This window comes from Chiloscyllium plagiosum, unplaced genomic scaffold (genome assembly GCF_037043375.1).
Source record: "Chiloscyllium plagiosum isolate Xiang-an unplaced genomic scaffold, Cpla_swu_hap1 HiC_scaffold_2, whole genome shotgun sequence".
In the NCBI taxonomy this organism is placed as follows: domain Eukaryota; kingdom Metazoa; phylum Chordata; class Chondrichthyes; order Orectolobiformes; family Hemiscylliidae; genus Chiloscyllium; species Chiloscyllium plagiosum.
In genome coordinates this window covers 160,661,622-160,681,645 of record NW_028270140.1, presented here as the reverse complement: position 1 = coordinate 160,681,645, position 20,024 = coordinate 160,661,622, and the positions used below count along the sequence as shown (strand labels likewise).

Here is a 20,024-nt window from a genome sequence, read left to right as displayed (position 1 = left end):
CCGCCTCAGGCGACTGTCTGCGTGGAGTTTGCACATTGTCCCTGTGTCGGTGTGGGGTTCCTCCGGGCACTCCAGTTTCCTCCCACATTCCAAAAGATGTGCCAGTTAGGTGAATTGGCCAGAGCGTTAGGTGCATTAGCTGGGGTAAATGTAAGGAAAATGAATCTTGGTGGGTTACTCTTTGGAGGGTCGGTGTGGATTTGTGGGCCTGCTTCCACACTGTAGGGAATCTAATCTCTACCATTCAGCTAAAGCTGATCACTGGGGATAAAAGCTGTTATTTCACTGCTCTGTTGTGTCTTGTTTGGAGGTGAGGAGAACTTCCTTCTGGGCTCGTACCTGGAGGCTGTGCACGTCTGGAGAGCTGCGCTTCAAGAGGAGATGGGCAGAGGTAGGTGGACCCAGCTAAAACTGCAGTTGTAGCGACAGCTCTCCTGTTCTGGGGTTGCAGACATTTCATTCATTCTTTCTCTGGATGAAACTCACTTTCCCCTTGAGCGCCCAGAACCCTAGCCTACTGTATCCTTCTCTGTGTTGCTGCGCCATGTTCAGCTTCAGCCTGGCTTGCTGTTATATCTCTTGTGCTATGTGTGTTGTGTTGCTGCACAGTGCCTCTGGCCTAACACGGGGTACTCCTCCTGTTTCATTGAATACAGATGGGAGGAGAGTGAGTTACTTGCAGACTCGATACAGCCTGGCCATTCTTTACACCCACCTCTACCTCTACAATCTCAGAGCTGCTCAAGACTTTTGCGAACACCTTGTAAGACAGATATTAAACCAAGGTGAGTCCGGGATGTCACAAGGTAAGATATATGTCATAGTGTTACAATGTAGTATATGGCCCTGTCTGTGATATCAGTGTATGGCAGTGTGGGTCTGTGTCTGCAATATTAGTGTGTTACAGCATGGGTCTGTGTGTGCGATATCAGTGTGTTACATTGTGGGTCTGTGTGTGCGATACGCATGTGTTACAGTGGGGGTCGGTATGTGCACTACCAGTGATACAATGTGAGTCTGTGTGTGCGCTCATAGTGTGCTACAGTTCAGTTGGTGTGTGTGATGTCAGTGTGTTACAGTACGGTTCTATGAGTGCGATATCAGTGTGTTATAGTGCGGGTCTGTGTGTATGTGATGTCAGTGTGTTACAGTATGGGTCCGTGTGGACAATATCAGTGTGTTACATGGTGGGTCCATGTGTGTGCGATGTGTGTTGCACTGCGTGTCTATGTGTGTGATATCAGTGTGCTACACTGTGGGTCAGAGTGCGTGGTATGTGTTACAGTGCAGGTCTGTGTGTGTGTGATGTCAGTGTGTTTCTGTGTGGGTCTATGTGTGGGATGTTCGTGTGTTTCAGTGTGGGTCTGTGTGTGTGATGTCAGCGTGTTTCAGTGCGGGTCAGTGTGTGCGATATCAGTGTGTTACAGTGCGGGTCAGTGTGTGCGATATCAGTGTGTTACAGTGCGGGTCTATGTATGTGATATCCGTGTGTTGCAGTGTGGGTGTGTGTGTGATGTCAGTGTGTAACAATTTGGGTCTGTGTGTGTGATGTCAGTGTACTTCAGTGTGGGTCATGTGCGTAATGTCTGTGTTTCTGTGTGGGGGTGTGTGTATGATGTCTGTGTGTTTCAGTGTGGGTCTGTGTGTGTGATGTCTGTGTGTTTCAGTGTGGATGTGTGTGTGTGATGTCAGTTTGTTTCAGTGTGGGTCTGTGTGTGTGATGTCAGTGTGTTTCAGTGTGGATGTGTGTGTGTGATGTCAGTGTATTTCAGTGTGGATCTGTGTGTGATGTCAGTGTATTTCAGTGTGGATGTGTGTGTGTGATGTCAGTGTGTTTCAGTGTGGATGTGTGTGTGTGATGTCAGTGTGTTTGATTGTGGATGTGTGTGTGATGTCTGTGTGTTTCAGTGTGGGTCCGTGTGTGTGATGTCAGTGCGTTACAGTGTGAGTACGCGTGTGTGATGTCAGTGTGTTACAGTGTGTGTGATGTCAGTATGTGGCAGTGTGGATGAGTGTGTAATGTCTGTATTTCAGTGTGGGTCTGTGTGTGTGATGTCTGTGTGTTTCAGTGTATGTCTGTGTGTGTGATGTCAGTGTGTTGCAGTGTGGATGTGTGTGTGTGATGTCTGTATTTCAGTGTGGGTCTGCGTGTTTCAGTGTGGGTCTGTGTGTGCGATGTCTGTGTGTTTCAGTGTGGGTCTGTGTGTGTGACGTCACTGTGTTTCAGTGTGGGTCTGTGTGTGTAATGTCAGTGTATTTCAGTGTGGATGTGTGTGTGATGTCACTGTGTTGCAGTGTGGGTCTGTGTGTGTAATGTCTGTGTGTTTCAGTGTGGGTCTGTGTGTGTGATATCAGTGTGTTTCAGTGTGGGTCTGTGTGTGTGATGTCTGTGTGTTTGACGTCAGTGTGGATGTGTGTGTGTGGTGTCAGCTTGTTACAGTGTGGGTATATGTGTGTGATGTCAGTGTGTTACAGTGTGGGTCTGTGTGTGTGATGTCTGTGTGTTTCAGTGTGGGTGTGTGTGTGTGATGTAAGTGCGTTACAGTGTGAGTACACGTGTGTGATGTCAGTGTGTTACAGTGTGTGTGATGTCAGTGTGTTGCAGTGTGGATGTGTGTGTGTGATGTCTGTATTTCAGTATGGGTCTGTGTGTTTCAGTGTGTGTCTGTGTGTGTGATGTCTGTGTGTTACAGTGTGGGTGATGTCAGTGCGTTACAGTGTGAGCACGCGTATGTGATGTCACTGTGTTACAGTGTGTGTCTGCTGTCTGTGTTGCAGTGTGGATGTGTGTGTGTGATGTCTGTATTTCAGTGTGTGTCTGCGTGTGTGATGTCTGCGTGTTTCAGTGTGGGTCTGTGTGTGTGATGTCTGTGTGTTACAGTGTGGGTCTGTGTGTGTGATGTCACTGTGTTTCAGTGTGTGTCTGTGTGTGTGATGTCAGTGTGTTGCAGTGTTTGACGTCAGTGTGGATGTGTGTGTGTGGTGTCAGCGTGTTACAGTGTGGGTCTGTGTGTGTGATGTCTGTGTGTTTCAGTGTGGGTGTGTTTGTGTGATGTCAGTGTATTTCAGTGTGGATCTGTGTGTGTGATGTCAGTGTATTTCAGTGTGGATGTGTGTGTGTGATGTCAGTGTATTTCAGTGTGGGTCTGTGTGTGTGTGATGTCAGTGTATTTCAGTGTGGATGTGTGTGTGTGATGTCAGTGTATTTCAGTGTGGATGTGTGTGTGTGATGTCAGTGTGTTTCAGTATGGGTCTGTGTGTGTGATTTCTGGTGTGTTTCAGTGTGAGTCTGTGTGTGTGATGTCTGTGTGTTACAGTGTGGGTCTATGTGTGTGTGATGTCAGTGTGTTTCACTGTGGGTCTGTGTGTGTAATGTCTGTGTGTTTCAGTATGGGTCTATGTGTGTGATGTCTGTGTGTTACAGTGTGGGTCTGTGTGTGTGATGTCAGTGTGTTTCAGTATGGGTCTGTGTGTGTGATTTCTGGTGTGTTTCAGTGTGAGTCTGTGTGTGTGATGTCGGTGTGTTACAGTGTGGGTCTATGTGTGTGTGATGTCAGTGTGTTTCACTGTGGGTCTGCGTGTGTAATGTCTGTGTGTTTCAGTATGGGTCTGTGTGTGTGATGTCTGTGTGTTACGGTGTGGGTCTGTGTGTGTGATGTCTGGTGTGTTTCAGTGTGGGTCTGTGTGTGTGATGTCAGTGTGTTTCAGTATGGGTCTGTGTGTGTGATTTCTGGTGTGTTTCAGTGTGAGTCTGTGTGTGTGATGTCTGTGTGTTACAGTGTGGGTCGATGTGTGTGTGATGTCAGTGTGTTTCACTGTGGGTCTGTGTGTGTAATATCTGTGTGTTTCAGTGTGGGTCTGTGTGTGTGATGTCTGTGTGTTACAGTGTAGGTCTGTGTGTGTGATGTCTGGTGTGTTTCAGTGTGGGTCTGTGTGTGTGATGTCAGTGTATTTCAGTGTGGATGTGTGTGTGTGATGTCAGTGTGTTTCAGTGTGGGTCTGTGTGTGTGATGTCAGTGTGGATGTGTGTGTGATGTCAGTGTGTTTCAGTGTGGGTCTGTGTGTGTGATATCTGTGTGTTTCAGTGTGCGTCTGTGTGTGATGTCAGTGTGTTTCAGTGTGGGTCTGTGTGTGTGATGTCTGTGTGTTTGACGTCAGTGTGGATGTGTGTGTGTGATGTCTGTATTTCAGTGTGGGTCTGTGTGTGTGACGTCTGTGTGTTTCAGTGTGGGTCTGTGTGTGTGATGTCAGTGTGTTACCGTGTGGGTCTGTGTGTGTGATATCAGTGTGTTTCAGTGTGGGTCTGTGTGTGTGATGTCTGTGTGTTACAGTGTGGGTCTGTGTGTGTGATGTCAGTGTGGGTCTGTGTGTATGATGTCTGGTGTGTTTCAGTGTGGGTCTGTGTGTGTGATATCTGTGTGTTTCAGTGTGGGTCTGTGTGTGTGATGTCAGTGTGTTACAGTGTGGGTCTGTGTATGTGATGTCAGTGTGGGTCTGTGTGTGTGATATCTGTGTGTTTCAGTGTGCGTCTGTGTGTGTGATGTCAGTGTGTTTCAGTGTGGGTCTGTGTGTGTGATGTCTGTGTGTTTGACGTCAGTGTGGATGTGAGTGTGTGATGTCTGTATTTCAGTGTGGGTCTGTGTGTGTAATGTCTGTGTGTTTCAGTGTGGGTCTGTGTGTGTGATGTCTGTGTGTTACAGTGTGGGTCTGTGTGTGTGATATCAGTGTGTTTCAGTGTGGGTCTGTGTGTGTGATGTCTGTGTGTTTGACGTCAGTGTGGATGTGTGTGTGTGGTGTCAGCGTGTTACAGTGTGGGACTGTGTGTGTGATATCTGTGTGTTTCAGTGTGGGTCTGAGTGTGATGTCTGTGTGTTTCAGTGTGGGTGTATGTGTGTGATGTCAGTGTGTTTCAGTGTGGGTCTGTGTGTGTGATGTCTGTGTTTCAGTGTGGGTCTGTGTGTGTGATGTCAGTGTGTTACAGTGTGTGTGATGTCAGTGTGTTGCAGTGTGGATGTGTGTGTGTGATGTCTGTATTTCAGTGTGGGTCTGTGTGTTTCAGTGTGGGTCTGTATGTGTGATGTCTGGTGTGTTTCAGTGTGGATGTGTGTGTGATGTCAGTGTGTTTCAGTATGGGGTCCCTGTGTGAGATGTCTGTTTCAGTGTGGGTCTGTGTGTGTGATGTCTGTGTGTTTCAGTGTGGGTCTGTGTGTTACAGTGTGGGTCTGTGTGTGTGATTTCTGGTGTGTTTCAGTGTGAGTCTGTGTGTGTGATGTCGGTGTGTTACAGTGTGGGTCTATGTGTGTGTGATGTCAGTGTGTTTCACTGTGGGTCTGCGTGTGTAATGTCTGTGTGTTTCAGTATGGGTCTGTGTGTGTGATGTCTGTGTGTTACGGTGTGGGTCTGTGTGTGTGATGTCTGGTGTGTTTCAGTGTGGGTCTGTGTGTGTGATGTCAGTGTGTTTCAGTATGGGTCTGTGTGTGTGATTTCTGGTGTGTTTCAGTGTGAGTCTGTGTGTGTGATGTCTGTGTGTTACAGTGTGGGTCGATGTGTGTGTGATGTCAGTGTGTTTCACTGTGGGTCTGTGTGTGTAATATCTGTGTGTTTCAGTGTGGGTCTGTGTGTGTGATGTCTGTGTGTTACAGTGTAGGTCTGTGTGTGTGATGTCTGGTGTGTTTCAGTGTGGGTCTGTGTGTGTGATGTCAGTGTATTTCAGTGTGGATGTGTGTGTGTGATGTCAGTGTGTTTCAGTGTGGGTCTGTGTGTGTGATGTCAGTGTGGATGTGTGTGTGATGTCAGTGTGTTTCAGTGTGGGTCTGTGTGTGTGATATCTGTGTGTTTCAGTGTGCGTCTGTGTGTGATGTCAGTGTGTTTCAGTGTGGGTCTGTGTGTGTGATGTCTGTGTGTTTGACGTCAGTGTGGATGTGTGTGTGTGATGTCTGTATTTCAGTGTGGGTCTGTGTGTGTGACGTCTGTGTGTTTCAGTGTGGGTCTGTGTGTGTGATGTCAGTGTGTTACCGTGTGGGTCTGTGTGTGTGATATCAGTGTGTTTCAGTGTGGGTCTGTGTGTGTGATGTCTGTGTGTTACAGTGTGGGTCTGTGTGTGTGATGTCAGTGTGGGTCTGTGTGTATGATGTCTGGTGTGTTTCAGTGTGGGTCTGTGTGTGTGATATCTGTGTGTTTCAGTGTGGGTCTGTGTGTGTGATGTCAGTGTGTTACAGTGTGGGTCTGTGTATGTGATGTCAGTGTGGGTCTGTGTGTGTGATATCTGTGTGTTTCAGTGTGCGTCTGTGTGTGTGATGTCAGTGTGTTTCAGTGTGGGTCTGTGTGTGTGATGTCTGTGTGTTTGACGTCAGTGTGGATGTGAGTGTGTGATGTCTGTATTTCAGTGTGGGTCTGTGTGTGTAATGTCTGTGTGTTTCAGTGTGGGTCTGTGTGTGTGATGTCTGTGTGTTACAGTGTGGGTCTGTGTGTGTGATATCAGTGTGTTTCAGTGTGGGTCTGTGTGTGTGATGTCTGTGTGTTTGACGTCAGTGTGGATGTGTGTGTGTGGTGTCAGCGTGTTACAGTGTGGGACTGTGTGTGTGATATCTGTGTGTTTCAGTGTGGGTCTGAGTGTGATGTCTGTGTGTTTCAGTGTGGGTGTATGTGTGTGATGTCAGTGTGTTTCAGTGTGGGTCTGTGTGTGTGATGTCTGTGTTTCAGTGTGGGTCTGTGTGTGTGATGTCAGTGTGTTACAGTGTGTGTGATGTCAGTGTGTTGCAGTGTGGATGTGTGTGTGTGATGTCTGTATTTCAGTGTGGGTCTGTGTGTTTCAGTGTGTGTCTGTGTGTGTGATGTCTGTGTGTTACAGTGTGGGTGATGTCAGTGCGTTACAGTGTGAGCACGCGTATGTGATGTCACTGTGTTACAGTGTGTGTCTGATGTCAGTGTGTTGCAGTGTGGATGTGTGTGTGTGATGTCTGTATTTCAGTGTGGGTCTGTGTGTGTGATGATAGTGTGTTCAGTGTGGGTCTGTGTGTGTGATGTCTGTGTGTTTCAGTGTGGATGTGTGTGTGTGATGTCTGTTTTACAGTGTGGGTCTGTGTGTGTGATGTCAGTGTATTTCAGTGTGGATGTGTGTGTGTGATGTCAGTGAGTTTCAGTGTGGATCTGTGTGTGTGACATCTGTGTGTTTCAGTGTGGGTCTGTATGTGTGATGTCTGGTGTGTTTCAGTGTGGATGTGTGTGTGATGTCAGTGTGTTTCAGTATGGGGTCCCTGTGTGAGATGTCTGTTTCAGTGTGGGTCTGTGTGTGTGATGTCTGTGTGTTTCAGTGTGGGTCTGTGTGTTACAGTGTGGGTCTGTGTGTGTGATGTCTGCTGTGTTTCAGTGTGGGTCTGTGTGTGTAATGTCAGTGTATTTCAGTGTGGATGTGTGTGTGTCATGCCTGTGTGTTTCAGTGTGGGTCTGTGTGTGGGATGTCTGTGTGTTACAGTGTGGGTCTGTGTGTGTGATGTCAGTGTGGGTCTGTGTGTGTGATGTCTGGTGTGTTTCATTGTGGGTCTGTGTGTGTGATATCTGTGTGTTTCAGTGTGCGTCTGTGTGTCTGATGTCAGTGTGTTTCAGTGTGGGTCTGTGTGTTTGACGTCAGTGTGGATGTGTGTGTGTGATGTCTGTATTTCAGTGTGGGTCTGTGTGTGTAATGTCTGTGTGTTTCAGTGTGGGTCTGTGTGTGTGATGTCTGTGTGTTACAGTGTGGGTCTGTGTGTGTGATATCAGTGTGTTTCAGTGTGGGTCTGTGTGTGTGATGTCTGTGTGTTACAGTGTGGGTCTGTGTGTGTGATGTCAGTGTGGGTCTGTGTGTGTGATGTCTGGTGTGTTTCAGTGTGGGTCTGTGTGTGTGATATCTGTGTGTTTCAGTGTGGGTCTGTGTGTGTGATGTCTGTGTGTTACAGTGTGGGTCTGTGTGTGTGATGTCAATGTGGGTCTGTGTGTGTGATGTCTGGTGTGTTTCAGTGTGGGTCTGTGTGTGTGATATCTGTGTGTTTCAGTGTGCGTCTGTGTGTGTGATGTCAGTGTGTTTCAGTGTGGGTCTGTGTGTGTGATGTCTGTGTGTTTGACGTCAGTGTGGATGTGTGTGTGTGATGTCTGTATTTCAGTGTGGGTCTGTGTGTGTAATGTCTGTGTGTTTCAGTGTGGGTCTGTGTGTGTGATGTCTGTGTGTTTCAGTGTGGGTCTGTGTGTGTGATGTCTGTGTGTTTGACGTCAGTGTGGATGTGTGTGTGTGGTGTCAGCGTGTTACAGTGTGGGTCTGTGTGTGTGATGTCTGTGTGTTTCAGTGTGGGTCTGCGTGTGATGTCTGTGTGTTTCAGTGTGGGTGTACGTGTGTGATGTCAGTGTGTTGCAGTGTGGGTCTGTGTGTGTGATGTCTGTGTGTTTCAGTGTGGGTCTGTGTGTGTGATGTCAGTGCGTACGCGTGTGTGATGTCAGTGTGTTACAGTGTGTGTGATGTCAGTGTGTTGCAGTGTGGATGTGAGTGTGTGATGTCTGTATTTCAGTGTGGGTCTGTGTGTTTCAGTATGTGTCTGTGTGTGTGATGTCTGTGTGTTACAGTGTGGGTGATGTCAGTGCGTTACAGTGTGAGCACGCGTATGTGATGTCACTGTGTTACAGTGTGTGTCTGATGTCAGTGTGTTGCAGTGTGGATGTGTGTGTGTGATGTCTGTATTTCAGTGTGGGTCTGCGTGTGTGATGTCTGTGTGTTTCAGTGTGGGTCTGTGTGTGTGATGTCTGTGTGTTACAGTGTGGGTCTGTGTGTGAGATGTCACTGTGTTTCAGTGTGCGTCTGTGTGTGTGATGTCAGTGTGTTTCAGTGTTTGACGTCAGTGTGGATGTGTGTGTGTGGTGTCAGCGTGTTACAGTGTGGGTCTGTGTGTGTGATGTCTGTGTGTTTCAGTGTGGGTGTGTGTGTGTGATGTCAGTGTATTTCAGTGTGGATCTGTGTGTGTGATGTCAGTGTGTTTCAGTGTGGGTCTGTGTGTGTGATGTCAGTGTATTTCAGTGTGGATTTGTGTGTGTGATGTCAGTGTGTTTCAGTGTGGGTCTGTGTGTGTGATGTCAGTGAGTTTCAGTGTGGGTCCGTGTGTGTGATGATAGTGTGTTTCAGTGTGGGTCTGTGTGTGTGATGTCTGTGTGTTTCAGTGTGGATGTGTGTGTGTGATGTCTGTTTTACAGTGTGGGTCTGTGTGTGTGATGTCAGTGTATTTCAGTGTGGATGTGTGTGTGTGATGTCAGTGAGTTTCAGTGTGGATCTGTGTGTGTGACATCTGTGTGTTTCAGTGTGGGTCTGTATGTGTGATGTCTGGTGTGTTTCAGTGTGGATGTGTGTGTGATGTCAGTGTGTTTCAGTATGGGGTCCCTGTGTGAGATGTCTGTTTCAGTGTGGGTCTGTGTGTGTGATGTCTGTGTGTTTCAGTGTGGGTCTGTGTGTTACAGTGTGGGTCTGTGTGTGTGATGTCTGCTGTGTTTCAGTGTGGGTCTGTGTGTGTAATGTCAGTGTATTTCAGTGTGGATGTGTGTGTGTTATGTCTGTGTGTTTCAGTGTGGGTCTGTGTGTGTGATGTCTGTGTGTTACAGTGTGGGTCTGTGTGTGTGATGTCAGTGTGGGTCTGTGTGTGTGATGTCTGGTGTGTTTCATTGTGGGTCTGTGTGTGTGATATCTGTGTGTTTCAGTGTGCGTCTGTGTGTCTGATGTCAGTGTGTTTCAGTGTGGGTCTGCGTGTGTGATGTCTGTGTGTTTGACGTCAGTGTGGATGTGTGTGTGTGATGTCTGTATTTCAGTGTGGGTCTGTGTGTGTAATGTCTGTGTGTTTCAGTGTGGGTCTGTGTGTGTGATGTCTGTGTGTTACAGTGTGGGTCTGTGTGTGTGATATCAGTGTGTTTCAGTGTGGGTCTGTGTGTGTGATGTCTGTGTGTTACAGTGTGGGTCTGTGTGTGTGATGTCAGTGTGGGTCTGTGTGTGTGATGTCTGGTGTGTTTCAGTGTGGGTCTGTGTGTGTGATATCTGTGTGTTTCAGTGTGGGTCTGTGTGTGTGATGTCTGTGTGTTACAGTGTGGGTCTGTGTGTGTGATGTCAATGTGGGTCTGTGTGTGTGATGTCTGGTGTGTTTCAGTGTGGGTCTGTGTGTGTGATATCTGTGTGTTTCAGTGTGCGTCTGTGTGTGTGATGTCAGTGTGTTTCAGTGTGGGTCTGTGTGTGTGATGTCTGTGTGTTTGACGTCAGTGTGGATGTGTGTGTGTGATGTCTGTATTTCAGTGTGGGTCTGTGTGTGTAATGTCTGTGTGTTTCATTGTGGGTCTGTGTGTGTGATGTCTGTGTGTTTCAGTGTGGGTCTGTGTGTGTGATGTCTGTGTGTTTGACGTCAGTGTGGATGTGTGTGTGTGGTGTCAGCGTGTTACAGTGTGGGTCTGTGTGTGTGATGTCTGTGTGTTTCATTGTGGGTCTGCGTGTGATGTCTGTGTGTTTCAGTGTGGGTGTATGTGTGTGATGTCAGTGTGTTGCAGTGTGGGTCTGTGTGTGTGATGTCTGTGTGTTTCAGTGTGGGTCTGTGTGTGTGATGTCAGTGTGGGTCTGTGTGTGTGATGTCTGGTGTGTTTCAGTGTGGGTCTGTGTGTGTGATATCTGTGTGTTTCAGTGTGCGTCTGTGTGTGTGATGTCAGTGTGTTACAGTGTGTGTGATGTCAGTGTGTTGCAGTGTGGATGTGAGTGTGTGATGTCTGTATTTCAGTGTGGGTCTGTGTGTTTCAGTGTGTGTCTGTGTGTGTGATGTCTGTGTGTTACAGTGTGGGTGATGTCAGTGCGTTACAGTGTGAGCACGCGTATGTGATGTCACTGTGTTACAGTGTGTGTCTGATGTCAGTGTGTTGCAGTGTGGATGTGTGTGTGTGATGTCTGTATTTCAGTGTGGGTCTGCGTTTGTGATGCCTGTGTGTTTCAGTATGGGTCTGTGTGTGTGATGTCTGTGTGTTACAGTGTGGGTCTGTGTGTGTGACGTCACTGTGTTTCAGTGTGTGTCTGTGTGTGTGATGTCAGTGTGTTGCAGTGTTTGACGTCAGTGTGGATGTGTGTGTGTGGTGTCAGCATGTTACAGTGTGGGTCTGTGTGTGTGATGTCTGTGTGTTTCAGTGTGGGTCTGTGCGTGTGATGTCTGTGTGTTTCAGTGTGGGTGTGTGTGTGTGATGTCAGTGTATTTCAGTGTGGGTCTGTGTGTGTGATGTCAGTGTATTTCAGTGTGGATGTGTGTGTGTGATGTTAGTGAGTTTCAGTGTGGGTCTGTGTGTGTGACGTCTGTGTGTTTCAGTGTGGGTCTGTATGTGTGATGTCTGGTGTGTTTCAGTGTGGATGTGTGTGATGTCAGTGTGTTTCAGTATGGGGTCCCTGTGTGAGATGTCGGTTTCAGTGTGGGTCTGTGTGTGTGATGTCAGTGTGTATCTATGTGTGTGATGTCTGTGTGTTTCAGTGTTGGTCTGTGTGTGTGATGTATGTGTGTTTCAGTGTGAGTCTGTGTGTTTCAGTGTGCGTCTGTGTGTCTGATGTCAGTGTGTTTCAGTGTGGGTCTGCGTGTGTGATGTCTGTGTGTTTGACGTCAGTGTGGATGTGTGTGTGTGATGTCTGTATTTCAGTGTGGGTCTGTGTGTGTAATGTCTGTGTGTTTCAGTGTGGGTCTGTGTGTGTGATGTCTGTGTGTTACAGTGTGGGTCTGTGTGTGTGATATCAGTGTGTTTCAGTGTGGGTCTGTGTGTGTGATGTCTGTGTGTTACAGTGTGGGTCTGTGTGTGTGATGTCAGTGTGGGTCTGTGTGTGTGATGTCTGGTGTGTTTCAGTGTGGGTCTGTGTGTGTGATATCTGTGTGTTTCAGTGTGGGTCTGTGTGTGTGATGTCTGTGTGTTACAGTGTGGGTCTGTGTGTGTGATGTCAATGTGGGTCTGTGTGTGTGATGTCTGGTGTGTTTCAGTGTGGGTCTGTGTGTGTGTGTCATGTCTGTATGTTTCAGTGTGGGTCTGTGTGTGTGATGTCTGTGTGTTACAGTGTGGGTCTGTGTGTGTGATGTCAGTGTGGGTCTGTGTGTGTGATGTCTGGTGTGTTTCATTGTGGGTCTGTGTGTGTGATATCTGTGTGTTTCAGTGTGGGTCTGTGTGTCTGATGTCAGTGTGTTTCAGTGTGGGTCTGTGTGTGTGATGTCTGTGTGTTTGACGTCAGTGTGGATGTGTGTGTGTGATGTCTGTATTTCAGTGTGGGTCTGTGTGTGTAATGTCTGTGTGTTTCAGTGTGGGTCTGTGTGTGTGATGTCTGTGTGTTACAGTGTGGGTCTGTGTGTGTGATATCAGTGTGTTTCAGTGTGGGTCTGTGTGTGTGATGTCTGTGTGTTACAGTGTGGGTCTGTGTGTGTGATGTCAGTGTGGGTCTGTGTGTGTGATGTCTGGTGTGTTTCAGTGTGGGTCTGTGTGTGTGATATCTGTGTGTTTCAGTGTGGGTCTGTCTGAGTGATGTCTGTGTGTTACAGTGTGGGTCTGTGTGTGTGATGTCAATGTGGGTCTGTGTGTGTGATGTCTGGTGTGTTTCAGTGTGGGTCTGTGTGTGTGATATCTGTGTGTTTCAGTGTGCGTCTGTGTGTGTGATGTCAGTGTGTTTCAGTGTGGGTCTGTGTGTGTGATGTCTGTGTGTTTGACGTCAGTGTGGATGTGTGTGTGATGTCTGTATTTCAGTGTGGGTCTGTGTGTGTAATGTCTGTGTGTTTCAGTGTGGGTCTGTGTGTGTGATGTCTGTGTGTTTCAGTGTGGGTCTGTGTGTGTGATGTCTGTGTGTTTGACGTCAGTGTGGATGTGTGTGTGTGGTGTCAGCGTGTTACAGTGTGGGTCTGTGTGTGTGATGTCTGTGTGTTTCAGTGTGGGTCTGCGCGTGATGTCTGTGTGTTTCAGTGTGGGTGTATGTGTGTGATGTCAGTGTGTTGCAGTGTGGGTCTGTGTGTGTGATGTCTGTGTGTTTCAGTGTGGGTCTGTGTGTGTGATGTCAGTGCGTACGCGTGTGTGATGTCAGTGTGTTACAGTGTGTGTGATGTCAGTGTGTTGCAGTGTGGATGTGAGTGTGTGATGTCTGTATTTCAGTGTGGGTCTGTGTGTTTCAGTGTGTGTCTGTGTGTGTGATGTCTGTGTGTTACAGTGTGGGTGATGTCAGTGCGTTACAGTGTGAGCACGCGTATGTGATGTCACTGTGTTACAGTGTGTGTCTGATGTCAGTGTGTTGCAGTGTGGATGTGTGTGTGTGATGTCTGTATTTCAGTGTGGGTCTGCGTGTGTGATGCCTGTGTGTTTCAGTATGGGTCTGTGTGTGTGATATCTGTGTGTTACAGTGTGGGTCTGTGTGTGTGACGTCACTGTGTTTCAGTGTGCGTCTGTGTGTGTGATGTCAGTGTGTTGCAGTGTTTGACGTCAGTGTGGATGTGTGTGTGTGGTGTCAGCATGTTACAGTGTGGGTCTGTGTGTGTGATGTCTGTGTGTTTCAGTGTGGGTCTGTGTGTGTGATGTCTGTGTGTTTCAGTGTGGGTGTGTGTGTGTGATGTCAGTGTATTTCAGTGTGGGTCTGTGTGTGTGATGTCAGTGTATTTCAGTGTGGATGTGTGTGTGTGATGTTAGTGAGTTTCAGTGTGGGTCTGTGTGTGTGACGTCTGTGTGTTTCAGTGTGGGTCTGTATGTGTGATGTCTGGTGTGTTTCAGTGTGGATGTGTGTGTGATGTCAGTGTGTTTCAGTATGGGGTCCCTGTGTGAGATGTCGGTTTCAGTGTGGGTCTGTGTGTGTGATGTCAGTGTGTATCTATGTGTGTGATGTCTGTGTGTTTCAGCGTGGGTCTGTGTGTGTGATGTATGTGTGTTTCAGTGTGAGTCTGTGTGTTACAGTGTGGGTCTGTGTGTGTGATGTCTGGTGTGTTTCAGTGTGGGTCTGTGTGTGTAATGTCAGTGTATTTCAGTGTGGATGTGTGTGTGTCATGTCTGTGTGTTTCAGTGTGGGTCTGTGTGTGTGATGTCTGTGTGTTACAGTGTGGGTCTGTGTGTGTGATATCTGGTGTGTTTCAGTGTGGGTCTGTGTGTGTGATATCTGTGTGTTTCAGTGTGCGTCTGTGTGTGTGATGTCAGTGTGTTTCAGTGTGGGTCTGTGTGTGTGATGTCTGTGTGTTTGACGTCAGTGTGGATATGTGTGTGTGATGTCTGTATTTCAGTGTGGGTCTGTGTGTGTAATGTCTGTGTGTTTCAGTGTGGGTCTGTGTGTGTGATGTCTGTGTGTTACAGTGTAGGTCTGTGTGTGTGATATCAGTGTGTTTCAGTGTGGGTCTGTGTGTGTGATGTCTGTGTGTTACAGTGTGGGTCTGTGTGTGTGATGTCAGTGTGGGTCTGTGTGTATGATGTCTGGTGTGTTTCAGTGTGGGTCTGTGTGTGTGATATCTGTGTGTTTCAGTGTGGGTCTGTGTGTGTGATGTCTGTGTGATACCAGTGTGGGTCTGTGTGTGTGATATCACTGTGGATGTGTGTGTGATGTCAGTGTGGATGTGTGTGTGATGTCAGTGTGTTTCAGTGTGGGTCTGTGTGTGTGATGTCAGTGTATTTCAGTGTGGATCTGTGTGTGTGATGTCAGTGTGTTTCAGTGTGGATGTGTGTGTGTGATGTCAGTGTGTTTCAGTGTGGGTCTGTGTGTGTGATGTCAGTGTGTTTCAGTATGGGTCTGTGTGTGTGATTTCTGGTGTGTTTCATTGTGGGTCTGTGTGTGTGAGATGTCAGTGTGTTTCAGTGTGGGTCTGTGTGTGTGATGTTTTTGTGTTTCAGTATGGGTCTGTGTGTGTGAGATGTCAGTGTGTTTCAGTGTGCGTCTGTGTGTGTGAGGTCTGGTGTGTTTCAGTGTGTGTGATCTCAGAGTGTGATGTCAGTGTATTTCAGTGTGGGTCTGTGTGTGTGATGTCAGTGTATTTCAGTGTGGATGTGTGTGTGTGATGTTAGTGACTTTCAGTGTGGGTCTGTGTGTGTGACATCTGTGTGTTTCAGTGTGGGTCTGTATGTGTGATGTCTGGTGTGTTTCAGTGTGGATGTGTGTGTGATGTCAGTGTGTTTCAGTATGGGGTCCCTGTGTGAGATGTCGGTTTCAGTGTGGGTCTGTGTGTGTGATGTCAGTGTGTATCTATGTGTGTGATGTCTGTGTGTTTCAGCGTGGGTCTGTGTGTGTGATGTATGTGTGTTTCAGTGTGAGTCTGTGTGTTACAGTGTGGGTCTGTGTGTGTGATGTCTGGTGTGTTTCAGTGTGGGTCTGTGTGTGTAATGTCAGTGTATTTCAGTGTGGATGTGTGTGTGTCATGTCTGTGTGTTTCAGTGTGGGTCTGTGTGTGTGATGTCTGTGTGTTACAGTGTGGGTCTGTGTGTGTGATGTCTGGTGTGTTTCAGTGTGAGTCTGTGTGTGTAATGTCAGTGTATTTCAGTGTGGATGTGTGTGTGTCATGTCTGTGTGTTTCAGTGTGGGTCTGTGTGTGTGATGTCTGTGTGTTACAGTGTGGGTCTGTGTGTGTGATGTCTGGTGTGTTTCATTGTGGGTCTGTGTGTGTGATATCTGTGTGTTTTAGTGTGCGTCTGTGTGTGTGATGTCAGTGTGTTTCAGTGTGGGTCTGTGTGTGTGATGTCTGTGTGTTTGACGTCAGTGTGGATGTGTGTGTGTGATGTCTGTATTTCAGTGTGGGTCTGTGTGTGTAATGTCTGTGTGTTTCAGTGTGGGTCTGTGTGTGTGATGTCTGTGTGTTACAGTGTAGGTCTGTGTGTGTGATATCAGTGTGTTTCAGTGTGGGTCTGTGTGTGTGATGTCTGTGTGTTACAGTGTGGGTCTGTGTGTGTGATGTCAGTGTGGGTCTGTGTGTATGATGTCTGGTGTGTTTCAGTGTGGGTCTGTGTGTGTGATATCTGTGTGTTTCAGTGTGGGTCTGGGTGTGTGATGTCAGTGTGTTACAGTGTGGGTCTGTGTGTGTGATGTCAGTGTGGGTCTGTGTGTGTGATATCTGTGTGTTTCAGTGTGCGTCTGTGTGTGTGATGTCAGTGTGTTTCAGCGTGGGTCTGTGTGTGTGATGTCTGTGTGTTTGACGTCAGTGTGGATGTGAGTGTGCGATGTCTGTATTTCAGTGTGGTTCTGTGTGTGTAATGTCTGTGTGTTTCAGTGTGGGTCTGTGTGTGTGATGTCTGTGTGATACCAGTGTGGGTCTGTGTGTGTGATATCACTGTGGATGTGTGTGTGATGTCAGTGTGGATGTGTGTGTGATGTCAGTGTGTTTCAGTGTGGGTCTGTGTGTGTGATGTCAGTGTATTTCAGTGTGGATCTGTGTGTGTGATGTCAGTGTGTTTCAGTGTGGATGTGTGTGTGTGATGTCAGTGTATTTCAGTGTGGATGTGTGTGTGTGATGTCAGTGTGTTTCAGTGTGGGTCTGTGTGTGTGATGTCAGTGTGTTTCAGTATGGGTCTGTGTGTGTGATTTCTGGTGTGTTTCAGTGTGGGTCTGTGTGTGTGAGATGTCAGTGTGTTTCAGTGTGGGTCTGTGTGTGTGATGTCTGGTGTGTTTCAGTATGGGTCTGTGTGTGTGAGATGTCAGTGTGTTTCAGTGTGCGTCTGTGTGTGTGAGGTCTGGTGTGTTTCAGTGTGTGTGATCTCAGAGTGTGATGTCAGTGTATTTCAGTGTGGGTCTGTGTGTGTGATGTCAGTGTGTTTCAGTGTGGGTCTGTGTGTGTGTGATGTCAGTGAGTTTCAGTGTGGGTCTGTGTGTGTGACGTCTGTGTGTTTCAGTGTGGATGTGTGTATGATTTCAGTGTGTTTCAGTATGGGGTCCCTGTGTGAGATGTCTGTTTCAGTGTGGGTCTGTGTGTGTGATGTCAGTGTGTGTCTGTGTTTGTGATGTCTGTGTGTTTCAGTGTGGGTCTGTGTGTGTGATGTCTGTGTGTTTCAGTGTGAGTCTGTGTGTTACAGTGTGGGTCTGTGTGTGTGATGTCTGGTGTGTTTCAGTGTGGGTCTGTGTGTGTAATGTCAGTGTATTTCAGTGTGGATGTGTGTGTGTCATGTCTGTGTGTTTCAGTGTGGGTCTGTGTGTGTGATGTCTGTGTGTTACAGTGTGGGTCTGTGTGTGTGATGTCTGGTGTGTTTCAGTGTGGGTCTGTGTGTGTGATATCTGTGTGTTTCAGTGTGCGTCTGTGTGTGTGATGTCAGTGTGTTTCAGTGTGGGTCTGTGTGTGTGATGTCTGTGTGTTTGACGTCAGTGTGGATGTGTGTGTGTGATGTCTGTATTTCAGTGTGGGTCTGTGTGTGTGATGTCTGTGTGTTACAGTGTAGGTCTGTGTGTGTGATATCAGTGTGTTTCAGTGTGGGTCTGTGTGTGTGATGTCTGTGTGTTACAGTGTGGGTCTGTGTGTGTGATGTCAGTGTGGGTCTGTGTGTATGATGTCTGGTGTGTTTCAGTGTGGGTCTGTGTGTGTGATATCTGTGTGTTTCAGTGTGGGTCTGTGTGTGTGATGTCAGTGTGTTACAGTGTGGGTCTGTGTGTGTGATGTCAGTGTGGGTCTGTGTGTGTAATGTCTGTGTGTTTCAGTCTGGGTCTGTGTGTGTGATGTCTGTGTGTTACAGTGTGGGTCTGTGTGTGTGATATCAGTGTGTTTCAGTGTGGGTCTGTGTGTGTGATGTCTGTGTGTTACAGTGTGGGTCTGTGTGTGTGATGTCAGTGTGTTTCAGTGTGGGTCTGTGTGTGTGATGTCTGTGTGTTTGACGTCAGTGTGGATGTGTGTGTGTGATGTCTGTATTTCAGTGTGGTTCTGTGTGTGTATTGTCTGTGTGTTTCAGTGTGGGTCTGTGTGTGTGATGTCTGTGTGTTTCAGTGTGGGTCTGTGTGTGTGATGTCTGTGTGTTTGACGTCAGTGTGGATGTGTGTGTGTGGTGTCAGCGTGTTACAGTGTGGGTCTGTGTGTGTGATGTCTGTGTGTTTCAGTGTGGGTCTGCGTGTGATGTCTGTGTGTTTCAGTGTGGGTGTATGTGTGTGATGTCAGTGTGTTGCAGTGTGGGTCTGTGTGTGTGATGTCTGTGTGTTTCAGTGTGGGTCTGTGTGTGTGATGTCAGTGCGTACGCGTGTGTGATGTCAGTGTGTTACAGTGTGTGTGATGTCAGTGTGTTGCAGTGTGGATGTGAGTGTGTGATGTCTGTATTTCAGTGTGGGTCTGTGTGTTTCAGTGTGTGTCTGTGTGTGTGATGTCTGTGTGTTACAGTGTGGGTGATGTCAGTGCGTTACAGTGTGAGCACGCGTATGTGATGTCACTGTGTTACAGTGTGTGTCTGATGTCAGTGTGTTGCAGTGTGGATGTGTGTGTGTGATGTCTGTATTTCAGTGTGGGTCTGCGTGTGTGATGCCTGTGTGTTTCAGTGTGGGTCTGTGTGTGTGATGTCTGTGTGTTACAGTGTGGGTCTGTGTGTGTGACGTCACTGTGTTTCAGTGTGCGTCTGTGTGTGTGATGTCAGTGTGTTGCAGTGTTTGACGTCAGTGTGGATGTGTGTGTGTGGTGTCAGCATGTTACAGTGTGGGTCTGTGTGTGTGATGTCTGTGTGTTTCAGTGTGGGTCTGTGTGTGTGATGTCTGTGTGTTTCAGTGTGGGTGTGTGTGTGTGATGTCAGTGTATTTCAGTGTGGGTCTGTGTGTGTGATGTCAGTGTATTTCAGTGTGGATGTGTGTGTGTGATGTTAGTGAGTTTCAGTGTGGGTCTGTGTGTGTGACGTCTGTGTGTTTCAGTTTGGGTCTGTATGTGTGATGTCTGGTGTGTTTCAGTGTGGATGTGTGTGTGATGTCAGTGTGTTTCAGTATGGGGTCCCTGTGTGAGATGTCTGTTTCAGTGTGGGTCTGTGTGTGTGATGTCAGTGTGTGTCTATGTGTGTGATGTCTGTGTGTTTCAGTGTGGGTCTGTGTGTGTGATGTATGTGTGTTTCAGTGTGAGTCTGTGTGTTACAGTGTGGGTCTGTGTGTGTGATGTCTGGTGTGTTTCAGTGTGGGTCTGTGTGTGTAATGTCAGTGTATTTCAGTGTGGATGTGTGTGTGTCATGTCAGTGTGTTTCAGTGTGGGTCTGTGTGTGTGATGTCTGTGTGTTACAGTGTGGGTCTGTGTGTGTGATGTCAGTGTGGGTCTGTGTGTGTGATGTCTGGTGTGTTTCAGTGTGGGTCTGTGTGTGTGATATCTGTGTGTTTCAGTGTGCGTCTGTGTGTGTGATGTCAGTGTGTTTCAGTGTGGGCCTGTGTGTGTGATGTCTGTTTGTTTGACGTCAGTGTGGATGTGTGTGTGTGATGTCTGTATTTCAGTGTGGGTCTGTGTGTGTAATGTCTGTGTGTTTCAGTGTGGGTCTGTTTGTGTGATGTCTGTGTGTTACAGTGTAGGTCTGTGTGTGTGATATCAGTGTGTTTCAGTGTGGGTCTGTGTGTGTGATGTCTGTGTGTTACAGTGTGGGTCTGTGTGTGTGATGTCAGTGTGGGTCTGTGTGTATGATGTCTGGTGTGTTTCAGTGTGGGTCTGTGTGTGTGATATCTGTGTGTTTCAGTGTGGGTCTGTGTGTGTGATGTTAGTGTGTTACAGTGTGGGTCTGTGTGTGTGATGTCAGTGTGGGTCTGTGTGTGTGATATCTGTGTGTTTGAGTGTGCGTCTGTGTGTGTGATGTCAGTGTGTTTCAGTGTGGGTCTGTGTGTGTGATGTCTGTGTGTTTGACGTCAGTGTGGATGTGAGTGTGTGATGTCTGTATTTCAGTGTGGTTCTGTGTGTGTAATGTCTGTGTGTTTCAGTGTGGGTCTGTGTGTGTGATGTCTGTGTGATACCAGTGTGGGTCTGTGTGTGTGATATCACTGTGGATGTGTGTGTGATGTCAGTGTGGATGTGTGTGTGATGTCAGTGTGTTTCAGTGTGGGTCTGTGTGTGTGATGTCAGTGTATTTCAGTGTGGGTCTGTGTGTGT

The 20,024-nt window shown here is 47.5% G+C and overlaps 1 protein-coding gene across 2 annotated transcripts in view; it reads left to right on the top strand.

The window, feature by feature from the left end:
• cplane1 (ciliogenesis and planar polarity effector 1) overlaps positions 1–20,024 on the top strand; it is an 885,738-nt gene that overhangs the window by 243,616 nt on the left and 622,098 nt on the right. Inside the window, exons 13-14 of one of the 2 annotated variants that reach the window (XM_087975286.1) lie at positions 311–391; positions 657–785. In XM_087975286.1, coding sequence (XP_087831412.1) covers positions 311–391; positions 657–785 — 210 coding nt within the window. Of the gene's footprint in view, positions 1–310; positions 392–656; positions 807–20,024 lie in introns of both variants that reach the window. The other variant, XM_087975281.1, reaches the window with a different exon arrangement.